The sequence below is a fragment of the Lagenorhynchus albirostris genome, chromosome 2 (genome assembly GCF_949774975.1).
Source record: "Lagenorhynchus albirostris chromosome 2, mLagAlb1.1, whole genome shotgun sequence".
NCBI lineage: Eukaryota > Metazoa > Chordata > Mammalia > Artiodactyla > Delphinidae > Lagenorhynchus > Lagenorhynchus albirostris.
This window is the reverse complement of record NC_083096.1, coordinates 138681054-138703193: the sequence shown is the minus strand read 5'-3', so window position 1 is coordinate 138703193 and position 22140 is coordinate 138681054. Positions and strand designations below refer to the sequence as shown.

At 37.0% G+C, this 22140-nt stretch overlaps 1 protein-coding gene across 3 annotated transcripts in view; it reads left to right on the top strand.

The window, feature by feature from the left end:
- The first annotated feature begins 274 nt into the window (after nucleotides 1-274).
- PRKAA2 (protein kinase AMP-activated catalytic subunit alpha 2) overlaps nucleotides 275-22140 on the top strand; it is a 71278-nt gene continuing 49412 nt past the window's right edge. For 2 of the 3 annotated variants that reach the window (XR_009538920.1, XM_060139931.1), the window contains exon 1: nucleotides 275-403. Coding sequence is in view for 1 of the 3 variants with exons in the window: in XM_060139931.1 (XP_059995914.1) it covers nucleotides 310-403 (94 nt within the window). In the remaining 2 variants the exon portion in view is untranslated. Of the gene's footprint in view, nucleotides 404-18703; nucleotides 18757-22140 lie in introns of those variants that run through there. The other variant, XM_060139932.1, reaches the window with a different exon arrangement.

Here is a 22140-nt window from a genome sequence, read left to right as displayed (position 1 = left end):
CTCGGGCCCTCCCTCCACTCCTCCCGCAGCGCTCGGCTTCCCGCGCCCACCCCGGCCGCCCGCCCCGGGGTCTGGGCGCGCACACGGCCCCCGCCCCGCCCACCTGCTCTTGGGGGCCACCCCCGCCCCCGCCCCCGCCTCGCCTGGTCCCCGGCGTCTTGGGCCCCCGCCCCCCCGCGGGCCCGCTGAACTGTGGGTAGGCGGCGGCGGCAGCACAGAAGAGCTCGCGGCGGCGGCGGCGGCGGCGGCTGCGGCGGCGGCGGCGCGGGCGGCGGCGCGGGCGGCGGCGCGAGGTTGCGCGCCCCGAACATGGCTGAGAAGCAGAAGCACGACGGGCGGGTGAAGATCGGACACTACGTGCTGGGGGACACGCTGGGCGTCGGCACCTTCGGCAAAGTGAAGAGTTGAGTACGCGCCGAGGCCGCCGCGCCGAGCTGCCAACCTCGCGGGAGGCCGAGCCCCGGAGCCCCGGAGCCCCGGAGCCCGGGAGCCCCGGGCCGCGGGCGGGCGGCTGGCAGCGGGTGGCGGGGCCTGGCGGCAGGTGGAGTGGCCCCGCCCGGGCCGCGCGGAGCCTGGGGACCCCGGGAGGGCAGCGTGCAGCGCCTCGCCCCGCGGCAGCTGTGGGCGCCGGGCGAGAGGGCGCGGGCTGGGGCGCGGGCGTCGCGGGGTCCAGGGCCGGCGCCCACCGCGCTTCTCCCGGCCGACCTCAGTGCCTTCCTCTGTGAAGCCGGGAGACTGTGCTGTAGGGCGAGGTGCCTTCCAGCTGGGAGGCTGTACGGATAGGACTGGGGAATGACCCACGTTCCTGATGGTGGAGTTTCCATTTCGTGCCAGGTGCCCAGTTAGGTGCTTCACGTGTGATCTCCTTTAATCCTTATAGCAGGTGCAGGTGTTATCTTCACCTTAAACGTGAGAAAACGGGGACCCCTGGGGTATAGGAACGTGCTCAAGGTCACACTGAAATTGGCAGAACCGTGATGAAGGTCTAAAATGTCCTCTAATTTTGGCCAGGCTGGGCGGTTCCTGACATTCCGATTCTTTCGTGCTCTCAGACTCTGGGTTGGGTGGGGATGACAGTTTAGGGGATGCTCCCGGGGCAAGAGCGGGGTGGGTCTTTCTGATGCCTGTGTGAAACGCTGGAATGCAGCTGGCTTGGGTCAGGGCTTAATCAGAACTGGGAGGTCTGAAGGTTGGTTGGTGTTTGTAAAATGGTTCTAGGAAGGCTTCTGGGATGGGGAGGACGGTGATGGGGATCTTGGAGTATGTAGGGCTGAGGCCAGAACTGCTAAGACATGCTCTGCTGAGGTCTGTATTCTTGGTGATGGGATCCCATTTTGGGTGTAGTAAAACAGGCTGGTTTTGAAATTTCTTTACTTCTTACTAGTTAAGTATTGAACTTTCCTGTTTTTCTTGTTAATAAGGGTCACGTGGGATTTAATTAATTTGTCCTCTCTCCAGAACTAGAACGAGAAGTATTAAAAATACTTCTCTTTTGATTGTTGCAAATCCAATATTATAAGTAAAATGTTTGCTTTTTTTTTTCTTTTTTCAGGGGAAATATTAGGTAGGCACTTTGGAGATTTTACTGAGGCCTCTATTTCCTTAAAAAAATCATATTTTAACCTTAAATCAAGGCTGTTAAATGGATAGAAGAGACTCGTTCATTCCTGTGGCAAGGATCGGCTCTTACTTACTTCCACGTGTCTGATACCCTATCGTTTGTTCAGAAAACACTTACTGAGTGCCTACAATGTGCCAGGCATTGTTCTAGGTAATGGGGATACCCTAGGAACAAAATCAGATTAAAATCTCTCCTTTTGTGAAGCTTCTCTTCTAGTAGGGGAAGACAATAATTGCAATATGTATATAAAATATTCAATATACAGTATTTTTAGTGCTATTGAGAAAAATGAATCAGAGAAGGGAGGATAGGGAGTTTAGTGAGGTTAGCAATTTTCAATAAGGTTGTCAGGCAAGGCCTCACAGACAGGGTGGTATTTGTGTAAAGACCTCAAGTTGGTAAAATTCTTTGAAGTCCCGTGAGGGCTGTGAAGTCCTGGCTTAGGTTTGAAAGACATCATAAAGTGGACAGTTAGGAGAATATATTTAGAATGAATATAGGAGGATCCAGGAATTGGATTAATGCCTGTGCCATTACTAAGGACTATTGTGTTTTGACGTTATACCCTCAAACCTTTGCCATCTAGACATGTACACTCTCCAGGTTATATAATGTACCCTACGCCCTTTCAAATTGTGTTAAAATTTTGTCCTTTTAAATTCTGTAATCTGAATGTTGGCTAAAACACCCATCAGATCAATCGGTCCATTGTCATAGGACAACTTAAATATCTTTTGTATATATTCTTGAGCTGCTTCTAGTCACTTCTTAAAATATAAACCAACAGAAGGTACTTTGATTTATGAGAAATCCTTTTCTTGGAGGACCCCTTCCCAGTGAGCAACCAACTGGAGGGGTGTTCCTAACACTATATTAGCACTTCTCCAAAGTTAGTCTGTGGTTTCCCATCCAAGGTTAGAATTAGTACAATTGCTTAATAAAAATTATATAAGTTGCTGCAGTCTAAAGTTATTCATTTACAGTTGACCCTGGAAAAACACGAGTTTGAACTGTACAGGTGTACTCCTATAGCAGACTTTTTTCACTAAAGTCATACTACATACAGTGTTATACAATCCCAGGCTGGTTGACTCCTAGAATGCGGAATCATGGATACTGCAGGCTGACTGTAAAGTTAAATACAGGTTTTCAACTGCTTGGGGTTCAGTGCCCCTAACTCCAGTGTTGTTCAGGGTCACTTGTAATTCTTTAAGGGACTAGAAACAAAAGCACATGCATTTTAAACACAGCTTTATTCAGGTGTATTTTACATATCATAAAATTCACCCATTCCAAGTGTACAATTCAGTGATTTTCAGTAACTACCGCATGGTACAGCCATCATCATAAATCGATCTTAGAACATTTTCATCACCGCAGTAAGATTCCTCTTGCCCACTTATAGTTAACCCTAAGCCCTAAGAAACTGCTAATCTGTTTTCTGTCTGGATAAATCTGCTTTCTTTGGACATTTCTTATAAATGAGATCATTCAACATGGAGTCTCTCATGTCTGACTTCTTTAACAATGCCTTTGAGGTTCATGCATGACATGGCATGTGTCAGTAGTTTGTTCCTTTTTATTGCTAAATAATATTCCGTTGCATGAGTATGCCGCATTCTGCCTCTGCAGTCACCCGTTGGTGGCCATTGTTTTCCATTTGGGGCTATTACAAATAATGCCACCACAAACGTTCACATGCAAATGTTTGTGTAGACATATGTTCTCGGACACATTGGGTAGATAGACCTAAGAGCAGAATTGTTGGGTCATATCATGGTTTTATTTTTAGCTTTGGGGGAAACTGCAGACTTTTCCAAAGTGGTTGTACCATTTTACAATCCCACCAACAATGTATGAGGGTTCTTATTTCTCCAAATCCTAAGATTTGTTTATTGTCTTATTATAGCTGTTCTAGGAGGAGTGAAATGGTATCTCCTTGGGTGAAATGTCTGTTCATATATTTAGTTCATTTGTTGAGTTGTTTGTTGTAAGTTGAGTTTATAAGAATCTTTTTTTATAAATTCTGGATACAAGTCCCTTACTGCAAATATTTTCTCCAGGTCAGTTGTTTGACTTTTCATTTTCTTAATGGTGTCTTTTAAAGTATAAATGTTTTGAATTTTTATGAGGTCCAGTTTATTGACTTTTTTCCTTCTGTGGAAGATGCTTTTGGTGTTATATTTAAGAAATCTTTGCTTTGGGTTTCAAGGATTTGCTCGTATTTTTTTTTTAAATAAATGTTTTATTAGCTCTTAACATTTACGTCTATGACCCATTTTGAGTTAAAATTTGAATATGGTGTAAGATGAGGTTCTAAGGCCAACGTTTTGAATATGGATATCCAATTGTCCCAGCACCGTTTGTTGGAAATACATGCATTTTTATTTGGTATAGAGTTAGACTTTGTAAATTTAATTTATACTAAAAAACTTAGTAGTAAATGATTTAGTTTTATGTGGCTATAAAAACATGGAAATGGAGGAGTGATGAATATTTTATGTGCCTTCTCTCTTAACTGTTGTTATTTACAGATATTGAAAGTTTAACTTCAGTTGTTGATGTATCAATTTACAGACCAAAGTTAGGTACAGTAAACAAAAATGGAAATAACTAGTTTTCATTTAATAGTACTGGTTTCAAGCTATTTTTAAAAAGCATATGGAAATCCTTCTATTTGTTGATAAATAATTGAAGCCTTATTTAAAATATTTTAAACTGATTTTTCTCCATTGTTCTAGTGTAAGAGTACAAGGGGAGTGCTTATGGAAACAGATTATGTGGGCTGACAGGGCTTAGAAGTAATGCTTTTTATCTACTTAATTTTTTTTCTGTATATTGATTGTTTTGGTTCTTACTCTTTCCAGGGTAAGGTAGAACTTCTGTTTAAGAGCTCTTGTAATTAGACTTGCTCGGTTCTTATCTAAATAATGAACGTGATAGAAATTCTAGAATAGATCTGGTGTTTGTGTTATACACTGGTTGGAGAAAAAAAATGTTTTTAATATAATGGTAATTATTTGTTTAAAAAGAAGCCTGTATTTTTGAGGTGAGGACTGATAGATTTGATTTATGAAATAATTACTCTTCATTGGAATTGTACAACATAGGATCCTTTGTAGTCAAAGTAGCCTTTTCTAGTCAACAAGGTCTCATCAAGGCATTACTTTTTCTGTTTTTCAGATAGTTATGTGCATGGCTCACAGAATTGGCTTTCAAGAAATTAAGTAAATATTTTATTAATACCCCACTTATTTTTTAGATAACAGGAAAGATAAGCAAATGGAAAAATTTTTATTAATTTTTTTAAACAAGTAGTGTTACTTTTTTGAAATGTAAGTAGCAAGTCCTAAATGGTAAATTAGATTTTGGACAACTACCTGGTCAGTTGGTGGGCCTCAGAGTTACACCTATGGTATTTGGGGCCCACACTGGCATTGTTTTTGACTCTCATGTAGTATCAAGGCCCTAAACACTCTCTGGGCTTTGTTTTCTTCTTCTCCTAAAGCACGGCACTAGAACATGAAATTTGTGAGGTCTTTTACAACTTATTTTTTAAAGGTTTAATTTCAAAAAATGGGAACGTTTAATTGTTTCCTCTGGCTTAATGGAAGTTTGAATTACCGAAGACCAGAGCTGAAATAAAGATGTAATATAAAGCAAAAGAAAAGGGAAACACATTTGTAACACTTTAGTGATAAAAGCTACAACTTGAATCAGTTCTTACTATGTTTACTATATATGCAATTGATTTTTATTTATTCCCCAGAGTAATCCTGCATTTGATATTATCTCCATTTTACTAATTGTAGATATTGAGAATCAGCTACTTTAAGTAATTTGCCCAAGATGATGGTGCTAGTAAGTGGCAGAAATGGCAAATTCAGGGTTCTCTGATGCAAGTCTGTGGTATATGGAATGGAAAGTAAAAATGCATAGTGTGATATCTTGTGAGTTTCAAACCTACAAGGATATAAGTTTTACATGTCCATAGATATTTATCAAGGATTAAGAAAATAAGATTTAAATGTATTTATTTTAATCCAAATTTACAGCCAATAACAGTTTTTTTGAAACTCCATATGGATGGTTAAAAATTATATTTTCATATAAATTTTACTCTGGTGCCTTAATCCATTCCATTTTTTACATGATAAATTTACTGAATTCTGACAGTTTTAACCCAAATTTTAAAAAATACCAGGTATTTCAGGGTTCCTCCCCATTATGAAAATAACCTTGACTAAAGATTACCAGTAACCTTTAGTAAACAGACTAAAGAGAATTTGTAAAAAAATAACTTGATGTCCTAGGAAGAAAGAACATTGGTTTAGGAAGGCATTAACTGGGGATTTTTAATTCCATACCACAGCCAGTTATATGAATTTAGGAAAACCATTAAACTTCTCTGAGCCTGTTTCCTCCTTTGTGAAATGGCCATAACAACACTTGGCCTACCTGCTTTCTAGAATGTTTTTGAGGATTAAATGAGTTGAGGCACTAAAATGGCTTTAAAAAATAAATTGCTGTACAAATAGATGGCACTGTTGTGGAGATGACTAGATACACAGCCATTGTGAGTGAATCCTGCACCCTGTGTGAGGTGTTAATAAGTGTTTGCTGATTGCAATTCTGATTGCAACATTGAGACAGAGCTTTTATAATCTGCCCCTATTTTTTGGTTGCCTGCATTGGAAAGTTCCCAATGACTAATTCATTTGCGCTATATGATAATTATTAATGTTTATATTAAAAATGCAGTATCATTTTTGGTTAAGCCATGAAATTTGTTTTTTCACAAATATGGAAAATGAATAAAATAAAATTGAAGTGGAAATAACTGAATGTTCATGTAAGTTGCTAGCTGAACTGATTTTACTTTTGAAAATATGCAAATTCTAAACAACTGTTAAACAATACTTCCAAATAATGAAGCTATATATTTTCTGAAATACTAGAACATTAGTGTTGGAATGAAAATCAATTCATCGTATCTCTCAAAACAATTAAGTGAACAGTGTGCTATTTAGGGTTTTGTTTTTTGTTTTTGCTGATCTATATATTGTTTTTTATGATTTCAACATAGGTAATTTTGTCCTTAGGTGCTGCATGGATTTTGTTCATTTTGTGTAATCCATTGACTCTCAAAAGATATTTTTCCATAGGAAACAATGTTATAAATGATGGATAGATTTCAGGTGAAGTCCACAAAGGCAACATGGTATATAGTATAGAGAGCACTGGATTTTAGAAGGCCTGGTGTGGAAGTCTGCTGTTATATAAGCCAGCTATGCGGCCTTAAGCCAAAGTCACTTGATCTCTGAAAAAGGGAATAAGACTGTATGCTCTTTTATACTGTTGAGAGTAGTACAGGAGAAAATGTAGGTGAAAAGATACAAGTACTTAACTTTTAAGTACTTTATATATACTTGGGTCCTATTATGTACTTAAACCTGTAATTTGCTGAACTCTGAGAATAATCTGTGATCTGGTTCTGAGACCAGAATTTATTTGATGATGATGAGGAAGAGTTTACTATCTCCTGTTTTATTTTTCCCTGGTCTTCTTTCCTATTTCATTTGAATATGTTCATTAATCTAATTCTCTAGACACTGCTCACTTATCACCATCTTCTGTACACCATGCGTATGCATGCAATGCATATATGCAAACATGTAACAGATGTATATTCCAGGTCTCATGGTAGTGATCGTAGAACTCTTGGAAGAAAGAGGCAAAGCTGGAACAGGGAGGAGGATGTGAGCAGCAGTTGGCAGTTTTTACGTGTGGCTTGTTGTCAAGGTTCTACTTACAGTAGAACCAAAATAATACATGCAGTTCATTTTTTGTAGAACTATGGAAAATGCAGACTCTGAACTAAAAATGCCTTTCTACAAACTTTCTTCTAACATATTTATGTAAATTAGAAAGGATTTTTGTAATTGATCGTATACTGAGGAAATTACTTCAGTTCTGTGGCCTCTCTCCCTTTCCCATGCTGACACAGCACTGCTTTATCTAGGTTTTTTTTGTTTTTTGTTTTGTTTGTTTGTTTTTTGTAAGAACATGCCAAAATATTCACTTACCTCGTGGTCCATGTTAGCCTTCCTTAAAGCATTTCGTACTGTTTTGTAATGATAACACTGCCCCATTTATTCTGAGATTCCTGTGGTTTTCTTGATAGAGAAAATATTTTATAGAGAAAGCAGTTAATTTTTTGAAGCCAGGTAGGTAATTTAATTGGATCTAACAGAAGATCTAATCTCAAATCCTTTAAGAGATAATGAGAAAGTGGGGGCACAAGACCCCTAAAATACTGAATGGATTATGAAAGTGAGAGCCAATCTCCCTAGTATATTTATTAGATGCAAATATAAGAGCAAACACTTTGAATCAAGTTGAATAGATTTTTATCTCTTATTTAAACCATTGAAATGCATGTGCAAAGTAATATGTTTATTTTGAAAGGTGGTGAACCATTTTATTTTTAGTTTGGTGTTATTAAGGAAAGAATTTGAGGCAGCTCTTATCTCTGCTAATAATAGAAACCTTCACCCCTTCAAGGGAACAGTATTCTTGCTTAAGTGGTGTCTTATGGTTAACAGTGTTTGCCTCTGATAAATTTTACTGTATTTCTTTTGGTGGTGCTTTAGTTTTTAGAGTGTTAATAATTCTTTTTTTAATTTGCCCTTAGTTTTTTTAAACAGCCTTTTATATAATCATCAAATCTTGCTGTAATGTCTCTTATCCTGAATGTTTATGTATCAATTTATTAAAATACTTTTTTTAGAATCTTTTTTCTTCATAGTATTTTGTACATTTTACACGCTATTAAAAACATAATGAGCAGTATGTTCTCATTTAACATCTCTCAATTTCTAAATTATAAATTAATTATAAGTTATCTAGCTATCATAATTGAAAATAATGGAATTAAAATTTTAAATATACCATAAATTTTTCTAAATTCTTACTTTACTTAATAAATACCATAAGTATTAGTTATTTAATTTTTGTTTTTAATGTGTTGGAGCTTAACTTGGTACCATATGTATTCCATAATTGACTTCAGTTCTTCCAGATTTAGTTAATGAAATAATAGAACGACTGTATATTAAGCATCTACCATGTTTAGTCATACTGGATTTTAACCAAACTATTTTTACCAGTGTTAAAAATGTGGCAATGATACTACAACAGATGATTTACTAATTTAAAATAAAGAGGAAAATATTCATCACAGAATTTACTTAAACGATTCTTCTCTCACATTTGAATTCTAAGTCAAATATGATATGATGAATCCACCTTTTACTCAGATTTATACCAGGCCCTCTTAGTGCTCTACTAATTCACAGTTGGATAGTATAACAGTTATACTATATGCTGTAAATTTGCTTTTAGTAAGAAATTTGACTTTGTGTCTTATGGTAGCTTTTCGGATAAGATAAAAAAATGTGCTCTGAATGTCTTATTGCTGATGAACAACTATTCCCAAAGAATTTAGGAGTCATTCTAAAGGGAAATCTTTGTCGTTTATTCTATTTAATAGGTATAGTAAGATTTCCTGTTTGGGGTAGTGCAAAGCTAGATGAGATAATTAATAGACAAAGAATCAGAATTTAAATTTGTATTGACTGCTTGAATTGCTAGGTAGAATTTAATAGGGATAAGTGTCAAATCTAGCACTTGGTTAAAAACAGAAACAAAAAACAGGTGCATAAAAGAGTAGAACAGTTGATAGCAGTTCCTAAGATGTTGAAGTTCTGTCTGACCATGAGTTTTGGAAATATATATTATGAGTGCTTAAATGTAAAAATTGTTATTGGATAGAAAATAGACATATGGCGGCCATATTAGTTGATAGCTGTAGAGGTAGTATAGTTCTGTACTTCATATGAAGCCAAATTTTGAATATTGGGTTTAGTTCTTGGTTCCACAATTTGGAAAAAATCTTAGCCAATTATGTTTCATTCAGAGAATGATCATTATAATTAGGGGAGTTCAAAAAGTATGCCATATGAGGTATGGTAAAGAATATTTTTCATACTATGAGAAAAAAACCTATTTTAAGTGTGATAGCTGTTTTTAGACAATTAAAGTACCATCATCTGGAAAAAGGAGTCCCCATGTTCAGTGATGCTTTGGAGGATAGAACTGTGACTATTGAGTGAATGTTTTAAGGAGGCAAATTATAATCCAGAACAATGAGGATCTTTCTATCAAGGAGACTGTCTAGGAATGCTACAACTTACACCACACGTCAGTTTTATTTCTGTTATTGACATACTTGCTTGGGTACCAGATGGCTACCAAGATCGTTGCCATAACATTTCTAGTTTGAATGGAAAGTTGGTGTAGATAATCTATAAAGTTCTTTTTAACTTTAATATTCTGTTATTGCATATACATTTTTTTTCCAGTGTGATTGACTTCCATATCTGGCTGTGATTTCTAACTTGCATCAAATCAATTTTCTAGTTACAAACAATTAGAAAATCTGGAGAAAATTAAAAATCTGAAGGCAGGTAGGACTTGAGTGATCACTATCCCTGGGAGAAGAAAAATGCATTGGAGGGAGTCTGACATTTTATTTGGCTTTTCTCTTTGAGTCATTTGCCAATTTGTAAAAATGGTAACTGTAAGAAGCCAAACAGAGAGCAGTGGCTAAAAGGCACTGCAGAGTTTGAATCCTGGGGAGAACAACAGCTGGAGTTCATAACTTATCAAGGAGGAGAGTCCCAGGTAACCATTTGGGTTTTGGTTGCAACCCCCTGAAGACTGAAATCCTTAGAATCAGCTTAATCCTAGACTTATTAGGATGATCTGCCTCCTATCTTTATTCTCTGTAGGGAAATAAAATCAGGTGGACCCTCTACAGTTTTTCACACACAGTGTTTAACATTCCAGGAGACAAGGCCAAGACAATAGAAAAAAACCCCTAGGGATTCAGATATTAAAGCTATCAGACATGGACGTTAAAATAACTGTGATTGGAGTTATGTCAGCGTCATGGTGGTGTGAGTTGTTCCTTTTTTCTCTGCCCTTCAATTTACATCTAACTGGACATGCATAACAACAACAACAACAACAAAAAACGCTTCTGCATAGCATACCAGGACACTTCAGAGATCCATCCATCTGTGTACCTGAAAGTGGGTAGATTGGACTGCGGAAGAGGCTGTGGAGTGAGGGAATGGTGGCAGCAGGTCTAGCCATGGGCCAGCACAGACCATTTTGGCAGAGGAGGTGAGGGTGAAGGTGGTCAGTGGGGTCTGCCCACCTCTGCATGCTGCAGCTGCAGGAGCTTGTTGCTCTCTCTGAGGAGCGACCTCAGTGACTGGGGGAGCGAAAGGAAAGGGAATTAGGCAGACAAAGAAAACTGAAGGAAAGCATCTCCCGCTGTTGGTCCTAGGATTCTGGCAAGACGACTGCCCACGGTTGCTGGCTGCCCATCCCCCCCAGCCCCAAACTTGGGGATCCCTCTACTAGGATGTGGGCACACCCAAAGTCTGAAGTGCTTAATATATAGCTCCCTCACTGTGCCGCCAGCCACCCTCCCCTCTTTCATTTTTCTCCGACAGTTTTTGTTTTGTTTTGTTTTTATTGCACCACTCCCAACTCCCAACCTTAGGGATGAGTTAGCACTGGTAAGAGAAATGAAAAACCTGTGCTATAGCGCCACCTTCTTGAAAACAAGAGGAAGTCTTCTAATTACCAATGTACTGAACTGTCAGGAGCAAAGTAAACAAAGCCTTGCCTAAATAAAGGTGTTGCCACTTCAAATGTGGCAGCAAAGGCTCTTTTCATGAAACACCATGGAAAAAAATCATTGTAATATGGTATCACAAAAAGAAAATGACAGTTTTCTAGCAACCAAACCCAAGGACATGGAATATTGTGATCTAACTGAGAAAGAGTTGAAATTAGCTGTTATGAGGAAATTCAATGAGCTACAGGAAAACTTAGGCAATACAGTGATCTCAGGAATTAACAAACAGAAGGAGTACTTTACCAAAGAGATTGAAATTCTAAAAAGGAACCAAACAGAAATTCTGTAGCTGAAGAACTCAATAAGTGGGATGAAGAATTAGAATGCAGTGGAAATAGAGCAGATCAGATGGAAGAAGGAATTAGTGAGCTCAAGGACAGGAATATAGAGATGATTGAGGTGGCAGAGGAGAGAGAAATAAGATTTTTTAAAAGTGAAGAAACCCTGCAAGAACTCTTGGACTTCATCTGGTGAGCCAAAAGAAGGAGAAGAGAGAGAAAAGGGAGCAGAGGGTATATTAAAGAAATAATATCTGAGAACTTCCCAGACCTGGAGAAGGAACTAGATATACAAGTCCACAAAGCTAATAGAACCACTAATTATTTCAACACAAAAAGACATTCTGCAAGACAGATTATATTAAACTTGTCAAAGGTCACTGATAACTTTAAAAGGTGGCAAGGAAAAATAGTAGCCTACAAGATTACCCTCATTAGGCTATCAGCAATTTCTTAGGAGAAACTCTTATAGGCCAGGAGAGAGTGGAGTGACATATTCAAAATATTGAAAGATAAAAGCTGCCAACCAAGAATATTCAATTTGGCAAAATGATCCTTCATATATGAAGGAGAAATAAAGGCTTTCCCAGACAAACAAAAGCTGAGGCAGTTCACCACTAGACCTGCCTTACAGGAAATGTTGAAAAGAGCTCTTCAAGCTGAAATGAAAGGTGAAAGTACACAAAGCTCTGATTAAGATGTTAGACAGAAAACTAACCTTTTTTAGAATAGTATATTAAACTCTTAATTAGAGTATAAAGTTTAAAGGAAAAGAACTGTAGCTGCCACAACTTGTAATCACCGCATAAAAAGATAATTTGTGATGTCAAAAATGTAAAAGAGGAAGAGTAAAAGAATGGAACCTTCACAGGCAAATGAAGATAAATTGCTATCAGCAGAAAAAGGACTATTTTATCTATGAAATGTTTCATGTAAATTTCATGGTACCCACAAAGCAAAAATCTAGAATGGAGATTGAAACATTAAAAAAAAAAGGGGAGGGACTTCCCTGGCAATCCAGTGGTAAAGAATCCACCTTCCAATGCAGGGGACGCAGGTTCGATCCCTGGTTGGGGAACTAAGGGATCCATGGAGCATCCATCCATGCCGTGGAGCAACTAAGCCCGCGTGCCTCAACTATTGAGCTCATGCGCCTCAACAAGAGAGCCCGCGTGCCACACACTACAGAGCCCACTCTCTCTGGAGCCCACATGCCACAACTACAGAGCTCAGGTGCCCTGGAGCCCGTGCACCCAGGATCTGCAACTAGAGAGAAACCGAGCAGACCATGCACCGTAATAAAAAGATCCTGTATGCCTCAACAGAGATCGTGTGTGCTGCAACTAAGATCCAACGCAGCCACAAAAAACAAGGAAAATAAATATTTTTTTAAAAATGGGAGACTGAGCAAATCACCATGAAAAATCACCAACTTATAAAGTTAGACAGAAACAGAAGGAAAAAGAAACAGTGGTGAGATAAAAATAACAGAAGATAAAAATAAAATGGCAGTAGTAAATTCTTACATATCAGATAATCACCCTAAATGTAAATGGATTGAACTCACCAATCCAAAGGCACAGTGTGGCTGGATGGATTAAAAAAAAAAAAGACCCAATTATATGTGACCTACAGGAGACTCTTTAGCTCTGAAGACACACAAAGGCTCAAAGTGAAAGGATGGATGATGATATTCCAAGTAAATGGCAACCCAAAGAAGGTGGACGTAACCATACTTATATCAGACAAAATAGACTTCAAGTCAAAAGGTGTAAGAAGAGACAAGGTCACTGTATAATGATAAAGGGGCCAGTATATCAAGAAGATATAACAATCATAAATATATATGCTCCTAACATGCAAGCACCAAAATGTATTAAGCGAATAATAACAGATCTTAAGGGAGAAATAAACAATAATACAATAATTGTAGGGGACTTCAGTATTCTATCAACAGTGGATCATACAAACAAATTCAACAAGGAAATGTTGGAATTGAATCATACTTTAAAACAAATGGACATGTACAGAACATTCTATCCAACAGCAGCAGAATACACATTCTTCTCAAGTGCATATGGAACATTCTCCAGGATAGATCATATGATAGGCTACAGAACAAATCTTAACACATCTAAGATTGAAATCATACCATCTTCTCTGATCACAATGGTATGAAACTAGAAATCAACAAGAAGATAGTGAAAAGATCTAAAAATATATGAAAACTAAACAACACACTTATGAGAAACCATTGGGTCAAAGAAGAAATCAAAAGGGAAATAAAAAGTCTTGAGACAAATGAAAATGGAAATCAGTATATCAAATATTGTGGGATGCAGCAAAAGCAGTTCTGAGAGGAAAGTTTATAGCAATATGCACATATACTAAGAAATTAGATCTCAAATAAACAACCTAACTTCATACCTCAAGGAATTAAAAAAAAAAAGAGCAAATTAAGCCCAAAGTTAGTAGAAGGAAGGAAATAATAAAGATCAGAAAGGAAAACAATGAAATAGAGACCAGAAAAATAATAGAAAGGATCAGTGGAACTGAGAGCTGGTTCTTTGAAAAGATAAACAAAATTGACAAACCTTTAGCTAGACTAAGAAAAATAAGACTCAAGTAAAATTAGAAATGAAAGAGGAGACACTACAGATGACTACAGAAATATAGAATCATAAGAGACTGTTATGAATAGTTATATGTCAACAGATTACATAGAAGAAATTGATGCATTTTTAGAAACACAGAACCTACCAAGACTGAATCAGTACTGGAATCCTAGCTAGAGCAGTTAGGCAAGACAAAGGAATAAAAGGCATCCAAATTGGGAAGGAAGAAGTAAAATTATCACTTTTTGCTGATGATATGATCTTACATAAAAATCCTAGAGTCAGTCAAGAAACTGTTGGAATGAATCAACAATTTCAGTAAAGTGGCAGGATACAAAATCAATATACGGAAGTCAATTACATTTCTTTTCACTAATGGTGAAGCATCTGAAATAAAGAAATAAAGGAGACTCTCCCAGTCATGATAGCATCATAAACAATAAATGCTTAGGAATAAACTTATCCAAGGAAATGAAAGATCTATACAGTGAAAACTGAGCCTTTGCTGAAAGAAATCGAAGACACAAACAAATGGAAAAACATCTTGTGTTTATGGGTTGGAAGAATTAATAGTGTTAAAATGGCCGTACTATCCAAAGCCCTCTGCAAATTCCATATAGTCACCATCAAAATGCCAAAGCCTTCTTCACAGAAATAGAAGAAAAAAATCTTAAAGTTTATGTGGACCCACAAAAGACTCTGAATGGCCAAAGAAATCCTGAGGAAAAAAATAAAGCTGAAGGTATCATACTTAGGAATTTGAATCAAAACAATATTTTACTGGCATAAAAATAAGCACATTGACCAATGACACAAAATAGCCCAGAATTAAATTCCAGCATGTATCGTCAACTAATTTTCAACAAGGGAGCCAAGAATACCCAGTGGGGAAATGATAGTCTCTTCAATAAATGGTGCTGAGAAAACTGAAGAAACGCATGCAGGACAATGAAATTGGAACCCTCTTTCACAAAAATTAACCCGAAATGGATCAAAGACTTAAACAAAAGACCTGATATTATAAAACTCCTAGAAGAAAATGTAGGGAAGAAGCTCATGATTCTGGTTTTGGCAATGATTTTTGGACATGATGCCAAAAGCACAAGCAACAAAAGCAAAAATCAGCAAATGGGACTACATCAAACTCAATAGCTTCTGCAGAGCAAAAGAAACAGTTAACAAAATGAGATAACAGATTTGAAAAAATGTTCATAGATGTTCTCACTCCAGATGAACAAAAGAATCTTCCAGAAACACCCCCAAAGCTTCTTAAATCATCTGTAGGTTTATAGAATGGGAGAAAATTTTTGCAAACCACATATGGGATAATGGGTTAATATCCAAAATATATAAAGAATGCAGTCTCCTTAATAAGAAAACAAACAATTCAGTGAAAAAGTGGGCAGAAGAACTAAATAGACATTTTTCCAAAGAGGACATGAAAATGGACAACAGACATGAAAAGATGCTCAACATTGCTAATCATCAGGGAAATGCAAATCAGAACCACAATGAGATATCACTTCGCACCTGTTATAAGGGCTGTCATCAAGAAGACAAGAGACAACAGGTGCTGGTGAAGATGTGGTGAAAATGGAACCTTTATACTTGTTAGTGGGAATGTAACTTGGTCCAGCCACTGTGGAAAATGATACGGAGGTTCCTCAAAACATTAAAAATGGATCTACCATATGATCCAGCAATTCCTCTTCTAGGTATATTCCCAAAGGAAAAGAGAACAGGATTTTAATGAGATATATACAATCCAATTTTTATTACAGCATTATTCACCATAGCAAAAATATGGAAACAGCCCAAATGCTCATCAATAGATGAATGACTGAAAAATTGTGGTACATGTACATAATGAAATATTATTCAGCCATGGGAGAGGAGGATATCCTCCAATTTGTGACAATATGAGCGTATTATGCTAAGTGAGATAAGTCAGAGAAAGTATTGTATCATGTCATTTATATGTGGAATATAAAATGTTAAACCTGTAAAAAACAGAGTAAAGTGGTTGTTACCAGAGGATTGGAAGGGGGGATAAGAGTGATGGTATTAAGGGTACAAACTTGTAATGAATAGTAAATAAGCCATAGAGATCTAATTCACATTATAATTAATATAGACAATGATACTCTAATTATATAATGTAATAAATATTGCTGTGTTGAAAAACATATTACAACATCTAAGTGTATCAAAGTAACATGCTATACATCTTAAATTTACACAATATTGCATGTCAAATTTATTCAGTTAAAAAATAATTGTGATTAATATGTTCAAGGTGGAGAATTTTAGCAGAGAACGGGAATCTATAAAAATAACCCAAGGAAAACTCAGTGCACCCCTTGTGCAGGGCTTAGAAGCTGCATGCATTTGATATGGTTACTGTTTGAGACTTCTGAATGCTGGAGTAGATTGTATCCATCTACAACCTAGTCTCCCTGTGTGATTGATTAAGGGTCTGGGAAGCAGCGACTGATCTTTTAAGGACTCCTGATAAAGATGTGTTTGATTTTGCCATGCTGATAGACTGTTTCCAGTCCTAAGTCCTTCCAAAAAGCTAAGTCTTCAGATTACTACCTGTTGTGTCCTGTGAGTATGAATGTCATTTTGAACCCAAGACCACTGATGATCTTGCAGAGTAGGCACTTCCACAGTTCCAGAAGAGGAAGGGAGAGGGAGTGGGGCAGAAGCAATATCTGAAGAGATAATGGGAGAAAGTTTTCCAAAATTGATAAAGACATCAAGCCACAGATTCAGAAGATACATGAACCTTAAGCAGAATAAATATAAGAAAACCATTCCTAGGCACATCATTGGAAAACTGCTCAAAACTGTTTTTTTGTTTTTGTTTGGTTTTGTTTTTGCTTGAGACTCTCCTATAATGGAGTGGACTTCATCTGTCTATGCAGAGATGGGGGAAAATGTTCAGAGAAAATGTTAAAGTAGCCAAAGGATAAAAAAAAGGCATATTGTTTTCCAAGGAACAAAAATAAGCAGACTTTCTCAACAAAAACAATGAAAGCAAGGAAGCGGTGGAGTGATATCTTCAGAGAGGTGAAAGAAACAAACTGCTAACCTATAATTTTGTACCCAATAAAAATAGTCTTCAAAATTAAAGGCACAATACATTTTCAGGTAAGCATAAACTGAGAGAATACGTCTCCAGCAGACCTACAGTAAAGGGAACACCAAAGGGAATTCTTCAGGCAGAAAAATAGGTGATGCTTTCCCAGATGGAAGCAAGAGTACAAGAAGAAACGAAGACCGTTGGAAAGGGTAAATATGTGGGTAACTAAATAGATATTGACTAAAGTAATAACATCTTGCGGGATTTAAAATACATGTAGGATTAAAATACAACAACAGAAAAGTAGGAGAGGAAGCATAGAGTTAAAGTGTTCTAAAGTCCGTGCATTGTCTAGGAAATGGTGAAAACATTATATTAGATTCTATTAATGTCCAAGATGAATGTTGTAATCTCTAGGGTAGCCACTAAAAGGAACACTTGGAGAGACCTTTAAATTATTCCACAATTCCACTTTCAGGAGAAATTTTATGGAACATAAAATGATATTCAGTAAATATATTCAAAAACAAAAATTATTCAGGTAGGGGCAGTTGATGGGCATAGAAGGGGAGATGTTTGAAGACAGGAAAAGGAAGGAGAGTGAACAAGAGTGAGACAAAGCATGTAGAATAAGAGAAACACAGAAAGAGAATAGACACGTAAGGACCAGAGTTGGAAAGAGAAGAGAGGGGATGATTTAAGAATCTTTGGGAGTGTTTCTGGAAGATTCTGTTGTTCATCTGGAGTGAGAAACATCTATGAACATTTTTTCAAATCTGTTATCTCTGACCTGAATGCTAATACTTTCTCCAGCAGTTTTAAATAATCTCTTCTATACCAGAAAACTTTTTCCCTGACTCTATGTAAATGATTCATCTTAAATGATTCTGTAAAAAGTAAGTTGATTCTCCTATGGAATTCTTGATTGACTTAAGTTTTAAAGAAGTACTTTAAAATTATAGTCCAAGCCAGTATAAACACAGGTTTCAAAAATAAAGCAGAATACAGCATATCATGTAATCAGTTCTCAAAGAAGGTAGCTTCAGGACAAGTCTTTGCTAAAAAAGAAAAATCACATCCTCAGGCCCTTCCTGATCTGTTCAAATTAGTTTTCCCACCTTCACCCCAGTCATTCTTGTTATTCCCAGTACTCTGCTTGATTTTCATTTTTTTATCATTCTATCACCATTATTATATGTTCGTTTATTGTTTATATTCTCCTCCAGAATACAAGTTCCATTTATACCTGCATTTTCAGCATCTGGAGCAATGGCTAGTACACATTAGACCCTCAGAAGATATTTGTTGATTGAGTGAATGAACAAATGAATGTTCAGGCCAACAGGGAGTAAAAACAACTAAGAGAAGAAGGTCTTCACTGATATGTGAGTTTGTTCTCTCAGTAAAAATCTAGTGCATGTTGCATATTGTATTATGGGATTATTTCAGTCTGCAATTTATTTTCTTGACATTAGGCAGTTCTTAAAGAACAACTTTCATGTATCTGATCCATAGCAAAGGCCACAGCCCTACCCCAGCCTGCATTTGAGCTGAACATAGCAATTCTTCTTCCTTGATTTTTCTCACTCCATCCCTTTACTGTGCCCTGATTTCTCTGCTGAAATGCTGGACATAAAAGGATAAACATGCAAGTAAGCACTGTTGACGTGTTATCATCAAGAGAGCCTGGTTATTGGGAGGCAAAGTAATGTGAGTTTTGAGCTTGTGTGTTGGAGGCAGATAAACCTTGCTCCTCATTGTTCTCTAATTCTAGTTTCTTCATCTGTAAACTAGGGGTAATGTTTACTTTTAGGGTTCTAGGGAATAAATAATATTTGTATATAAGGTGCCCATAGTACTTTTTTAATCAGTGGTATATCAAAACAGGAAATCTTTTGCTTCCTGTTCATAACTGTCCTTTAGAGAATTTTAAAGGACTTTCAAGGAAAGGAAATTTTGAGAAAAGCAATGAGACTGTTTTGTTTCACCGTGGGCAAAGAAGAAAGGAGGCTTGTGTTATTTTGGCAGGAGTCTGCTGAAGGTAGGGGTCAGACCATGTGTGCATCAGATGACACTCCTGACTCCCAGAATGAAGGCTCTTGATACAAATGAGTAAGGGTGGCTGATGCCACACAAGGCCCTGCTTGCTGACACATGGTGTCCCTTGGCTTGTAATAGCCTAGGTATGGATATAGTGTCATCCAAACATTCTTTCTTAACGTTTTAAATTGAATTGTACCATGTATGTAAAGCGGTACATACATTCCAAGTGATTTCTTACATAAATCCTCAATGAATTTTCACAGACTGAACATAGACATATAACCACTACTTAAAGGCACAAAAAATGACCAGTATCACACAAGCCCCCCACCTTTGTCCCATTTTAGTTAACGTTTCCATCTTCCACCCCCACCAAAGGTCACCACTATCCATGGATTATAAATAGTTTCATCTATTTTTGAACTTCATAGAAGTATAATCATATTTCTCTCATTTATTTAACTTAAGATTATGTTTGTGAGATTTACCCACGTCATTGCATGTAGTTGTAATTCACTCATTCTCATTGCTGTATAGTATTACATTAAGACTATACCATTATTTATACATACTGTATAATAATAATAATTCAAATTATTATACATATTATACAGTTTGTAGCCTTTACAGAAGAATGACATTTTGACAGTTCTTTGAGCCTCAAATATAAATAGATTATAATTTAGACCTAAAATACACAATAGTTTATTTTTTGATTGTTCTTTTATTGGATTTTAATAAAGGATTTCTATTCAATTAGATTTTATTAAAATATTTTAATAAATCTTAATTAGATTTAATTGTTTATTAGCTATATTACTGTTCTAAATTATGATATTAAAATTGAATGAAGTATTTTAAATGAATTAATATGGAATAATATATAGGAAGAGAAGTGTTCCAAGTTATTTTTCATAAAATTATAGGGTCCATGCTTGTGGTAAAAAACGCTAGACTTCATTGGGAATGATACTGGACATTAGAAAAATTATAGTCTTCGTGCAAAACAATCATGTATTTACAACTCCATAATACAGCCATAAGAAGTCCTGCGTCTTGTGTATCAAGAAAAGCTGGAAAGCATCCAGAAAATGACAACTAAAATCAAGAGGCTAGAGTGGCTTAAAAGATTTATACCCTTAAAAGATGTAGTGTGGAATGATCCCTGGGGATATAATTACAAAAATCTTAGAATTGGAAGGGGAATTAGGCTTGATCTAGTCCAACCTGTTAGTTAATGCAGGAATTTATCTTATGGTGATCTTGACAAATGGCTGAACTTCCTCTGTTTGAATATTGGATGGTGCATGCTGCTGGGTTTTAATTCCAGCCCTGCTACTTCATAGCTGAACGAATGTGGGCAAATCCGTAACTTCTCTGTGCCTCATTTTCTCGGCTTACCGCTTATTGCCAACCCTGGCAATAGAAAAAGACTACAGGGGACCTGACCTCCAGCCCCCTCCCATCTAGTATTGAGAGATGAACTGAAAAATAATAAATGTTAGTGTTACACATCCTGTGAAAAAAAGGATACTCAGGGTACAGTAGTAACATTAAAAAATTTTAATGTTTTAATTTTCAGTATAGGCTTGAGTGGTGAAAAAGGAGGTGAGAGGGGCTTCGTAGAGCAGAGGACTCTGTTGAAAGAATTTGTATTGATTATTCCCAGTTTTGCTCCTAGAACAATATAAAACAGTTTTATTCTTTCTTCTGTATAACAACTCTTCACCTTATCAAATGTAAAATTCTAAAAGGATAGATTGGGTAAGTATAGATTTTTCAATCGCTTTAGAGAGTATTTTGTATAATTTGAATAGAGTTTGGGAAAAACAAAATGGACCACTAATGAGTAATAATTTCGTAGAATCCTTTAATCCAAGAAATTGTATGGGCTATAAATTATAGTTTATTTCCATTAGTTCATGGATGGTAGTTCAGCAAAATGGGAAATTTGAAATAAGTTCAAACATTTTGCATTTTAAAGTATTCTGAATAGGGTATTATTGAGGTTCAGCTGTGAATGACAAGAATTTTCAAAGTTAAGAATAGCTTAAACAAGGTAGTATTTTACTCTCTTGTAACAGTCTGAGCAGGTAGTTACAGGCTTCAGGATGGAGGAAGGGATGAAGAAGCTGCTGCTAGAGACATTTCTGCTCGCATGTCATTGGCCAGAACATAGGTCACATGGCCATACCTAGTTACAGGAGATATTAGGATGCAGTCTCTACTCTGGGTAGACACGTGCACAGGTGTAATTTGGGAATCACATGTCTGGGAAGGAAGGCTGGAATAGATATTGGGGGACACCTAGCAGTGTGACAGAACTAATTTGTTCACTGCTTACATCCCAAGTGCCTATTAACTTCACTTGGTATGGAATACACCATAGTAGGCATTCATTAAATAGTTGTTCCATGGATGAGTGTTCTTTATTGCTCCTGTCAAAAGAGGTATTGAGCTGGATATTTACTTATATACATGATAAATTATGGCAAATTTGTCCATCCTTGGTTTTTAAAAATGTTTTGTTTCTCATCTATGTTCTCCCTTCACAAATAAGGTATCCCTAACAGTTTTCAGACAGATTTGCTACCATACAGAATCGATTTTAGCTCCTTTATTGCTGATTGTTTTTCTCCCTACTAAAACTTGGAGACCTATTAAATCTCTCTTTACATGTGTCTTTGATCAACACAGCCGTGGCATGTAAATGGTGCTCAGTAAAT